This window comes from Phalaenopsis equestris, unplaced genomic scaffold (assembly GCF_001263595.1).
Source record: "Phalaenopsis equestris unplaced genomic scaffold, ASM126359v1 Scaffold000047, whole genome shotgun sequence".
Lineage (NCBI taxonomy): Eukaryota > Viridiplantae > Streptophyta > Magnoliopsida > Asparagales > Orchidaceae > Phalaenopsis > Phalaenopsis equestris.
In genome coordinates this window covers 335,940-340,380 of record NW_018164489.1, presented here as the reverse complement: position 1 = coordinate 340,380, position 4,441 = coordinate 335,940, and the positions used below count along the sequence as shown (strand labels likewise).

At 34.1% G+C, this 4,441-nt stretch overlaps 1 protein-coding gene across 2 annotated transcripts in view; it reads left to right on the top strand.

The window, feature by feature from the left end:
- Window positions 1–3,935, top strand: part of LOC110019092 (mediator of RNA polymerase II transcription subunit 17) — a 20,904-nt gene extending 16,969 nt beyond the window's left edge. For both annotated transcript variants that reach the window (XM_020716657.1, XM_020716659.1), the window contains 5 exons: window positions 39–124; window positions 190–583; window positions 896–1,360; window positions 1,450–1,770; window positions 3,343–3,935. In XM_020716657.1, coding sequence (XP_020572316.1) covers window positions 39–124; window positions 190–583; window positions 896–1,360; window positions 1,450–1,770; window positions 3,343–3,663 — 1,587 coding nt within the window. In that variant the 3' untranslated portion in view covers window positions 3,664–3,935. The remainder of the gene's footprint in view (window positions 1–38; window positions 125–189; window positions 584–895; window positions 1,361–1,449; window positions 1,771–3,342) is intronic.
- The last annotated feature ends 506 nt before the right edge of the window (window positions 3,936–4,441 follow it).

Sequence of the window (4,441 nt, the reverse complement as noted above, 5' to 3'; positions counted from 1 at the left end):
AGAACTTGCGCACCTGATGGCAGTTTTTTAATATCCAGCATCTTGGGAGATACTTCAAACAATCTTCTAAAGCTTTGGAGCAGCAGGTGGCAAGAGAAGCAAGATTTTATGGATCATTGATAAGGTAATTTTCATACACTTTTAAATTTTATTTTACAAAATTTGAACTTACATTTAATGAACAAATAGACTACAAAGGAACTGGAAAGTGAAAAGGCAGCGTATAGGACTATCTGGTCCCGGCAGTGAGAGCTTCACAATTGATCTTCTTGATAACTCAACAGCAGAGTTTAATTTGTCACATCGGTCATCGAATTTATCTACAGTTCGCATCGACCATGATCCTGCTGGAATTCTGACTGTACAGTTTCCTTCGAAGTTGTGTCGAACTTTGTCTGTCCAATTTCCAGGATTCCGTTCAAGACGGAATCAGAAGAGCTTTGTTAAAGGGAAAATGCTTGAGTTACCCCATTGCCGTGAGGAAGATGAGAAAGAGGCTTTGACAGATGAAAATGTCAACGAACACGTCAAGGATTCACATTTAATTCTCCGTGAAATACATCGGTCGATTTTTCAAGAGCAGGTGGTTTCCTTCGTAACGATATATATTGAAAAAAGTGTTAAAATAGTCGTTTGACTTTTTAAAAGGATGCTATTTTTGTCTAGAGTTTATAAAAGTTTTAATTTAGTCCCTAGATTCTTTTAACACGGGAAGAAATAGTCCCTAGGTAGAATTACTTCAGCCCCTATTAAAAAAATCCGGGGACTAATTTAGCACTTTTATAACTCTGAGACTAAAATGACACAATGTAAATAGACAGAGGACTGTTTTGATACTTAATATATTTTCTACTTGTTGATATGCTTTATATCTTTCAGCAATGTTCTGTTTCAGGTTTTTGATTTGGTTAATCGTGAGAGCTATAATCCTTCACCTGGAGTTAATGTGATAGCAATGCGAGAAGATCGGTTACACTTATCAATTGGTCAAGAAACTTCTGTGTCATTTTGCCTCTTACAATCTGTTGAAGAAGAGACTGACTCAAAAGATCAGGCTCAGAATAGGGAGAATAGGATTTCCAGTCATGATTCTTCTGATTTAGTAACAGGGGAGGACAAATATGATTCTTGTACAAGGAATTATCTCAACTTTCCCGATCCAGTCAGTTTAGAAATTTTCTTGCAGGATCTTTTTCATGAAAATGTGTTTTTAAAATCCAAACAGAGAAGCAGTTTTGGTCCTCGACCTCTTGTGTCGGGTCAGACCATAGGTGATGGGTGCAGTTTTTTTGGTCATTTTTGTATGACAATTGCCCACAGATTTTTTTGCAGGAAAGTAATGTCTATGCTTGAAGTTCTGGTATGTTATTTTCCGTGTTTCATCGATTTTTTGGCATTTTATTTGTGAGGGAACTGAAGCAGACCGTGTCATTTTCTGTCGACACATAGGTAGGAGGAGTTCCTTATCTCCATTTGTTATCTCATCCTACTTGGCATTCACGGATATCTTCATGGTCACTTTCTTTGAAGGTTCCTCAGACAATTCTCCATTCCAGCAGAAGGATTAATCCATCAGGCAGTAACGATTTGAAGAGCGGGATTAGGTCTCAGTTTAACACTAAGGTAGTGGTAAATGATGACCAGATTAGTGTGAGTGGAGAAGGAACTCCGGGTATTGCTGGTTCATTAAGAGGAGATTTCACAGATAGTTGGTCAGTAAACAGTTATGGCTGTGATTTGGTTGATCTTCCTATGGTTATTCTGCATCAGGTATTTTTATGTTTATGAAATATGTACCAGGGCCCTTCTTTGATTTTAGATTCATGTTTATGAAAATTTGCCGCTTAATGGTTATATCTTATAAAGAAAAAAGGTTGGGGAGAAAAGGAGTACTCTCATTCAGTCTTCTAAACATTTTCTGAACATAGCACACAGTTCTGCTGTGTTTACATGTCCAACACCTATACTTTCATATTTACAAACGTAGCACTCAAATCTATAATATCACATCTCAGATGTCACTATTGTAACTTTTTTAAAGTCAGATACACATTTTCATGCATAAGTTTAAAGCTCCAAAGTGCTATATGTGTTTAAATAAGACAGTTTAGGTGTGAGATATGTAAATACATATGACGTTTGTAAATTTACCTTGAATCTTAGGCTTCTATGATAAATTTGGCCTAGTGCGTGTTGTAACTTAAAAGAGAACAATGAACGAAAAGGAGAAACCTAACTTTTTCCTTTGAAAGTTTCTGTAATGAAAAATTAGCGTATGAATCTTCATCTTTCAAGATTATAATACTCCAATCAAAGCTCATCTTCTCTTTTGTATTACAACACAATACTTATGTCGTGCTCAAACCGTTTTCGTTGATGCAGTCAAAATATAATGACTGAATCGCCCCTCAAATGTCTCTATGAATGGCTGAGGTTTTTAACCCCTTACATCTACAAGCTTTTCATTTTTCCAACACCGTGCTCAAACCGTTCTTGTTGATGCAGTAAAAAAATAATGACTGAATCGCCCCTCAAATGTCTCTATGAGTGGTTGATGTTTTTCACCCCTTACATCTACAAGCTTTTCATTTTTCCAACACTTAATGTACAAATATAGTTTTTTGATGTAATTTTTCTTTGATCTTCTTGAATTAGTGAATAATTACTCCACTGATTGTTTACCAAAATTTGTAAGCGTTTGACATGTCGTTTTTGTACGGGAGGATGGCCTATCTAATCTAACAGTTAACTTATAGGAAGATTTACATACATTTCATTCAATTCCTATATATTTATAGATCTAACACCTAAACTTCAATTTTTACATACACGGCACCTTACCTATGCTTGAAAAGGCGTCTTTCACTTTTTAAAAGCTAGAATGGTCGTATTATGTATGTGTTATTAAAGACTTGTGTGGTGTAAATATAAAAAAAAATTTTGGGTGTAAAGATAAGTAAATGCATAAGAATTTGGTGGTCGATATTACATGCCCCTAAATTATAAAATGTTATCAGCTTGCATGTATTTTTTCGAATTACCAAACAGCCCCGTTTCCCTCTTCCAGCTTAAAAATACCATCTTCAATAGGCCTAATCTCTTTTTGTTGGGGCAGTTACAAACATAGCACACAATTCTAATGTATTTGCACACATAATACTCAAATTTTTAATATCACATAAAAATAGCACTATTACCACTTTATAAAAGTGAAATTCACCTTTTCAAGCATAAGTAAGCGCCAAAATGCTATGTATGTAAATATGAAAGCTTAGGTGTGACGGATGTAAATACATAAGAATTGTTTGCTCGGTATGTAAATTTCTCTTTATGTTTTCCCAGGTTGCCAACCAAATCATTCATTGGCTTCATGAGGAGGCCTTGATTGTTGGCATGAAGGTGAGCAGGGCCTTCCTATGTCTGTACTTTGATCTAGACCAGGGGGAAACTCTGGGACTCCTGGCCAATGTGGACGCTGAAGATGTTGAAGGTTTTATCTCGTGGTGGTTGGTTTTTGATGACGGCTCTATGGAAGAGGGAAATTTAGCAGAAAACAGCGTTGAATCCCGAAACCGTATATTTTTGGGACATCTATCTCTCGAGGCTTTGTATTCTACACTCATGGATTTCGTCAGTTTTTGTGGCTCTGGTGGAAGCCATTGATAACCTGTGCACGCTTGGAAGCTGTATCGATGAGGGCTGAATGTGCAAAAAAAAATTCAATCTGAATACTTCTGGAAGTGTTGGGTTATCCAAGTGTATGCAGTATGCAGTTCTTCACTTATTTACTACATGCTTGAGTGTTCTCCTGAATTGTGCCCAGATTTTGTTAGATTGATAAGTATATGTTTTAAAGCTTGTTACTTTAGGCTTTGTTTTAGTAATTTAACTCTTTTTATGCATCAATTTATATATTTCTAATGATAAATTAAGATATTGCGCTAGTTTGTTGTGGGGGGAGGAAAATAATCATATTTATATTATATTTATTTTATTTATAATAATGTGTATTACATTGATTTAGCAAATAAATAAATAAGTCAGATTAGAGCTGGACCTTTCATATAAATTTATTAATAAATGATTATAAATTTAGTTAATTTAATAAACTTCGAATTTTATATTAGAAATTTTTGCCCTTTGAATAATAAATAAATTTTTTAGTGGAATGAGACAAATAAGTTGTACGGGCATTTGCAAAAATAATACATAATTTTTATGTATTTACATATCTAACACCCAACATTCTGATATCTACATGCATTTTTGATATCAAAATGTTATTTCTGTAAACATTAAACTTGGGTTTTGGATATGTAAATATATAAGACTCGTGTGGTCTTTATATATATATTTTTATTTTGTGTTAAATTATAATATGCTATTATTAAATATGTAGTTAAATAATTTATAGTTAATGAAATTTTATTTATTATTTGAA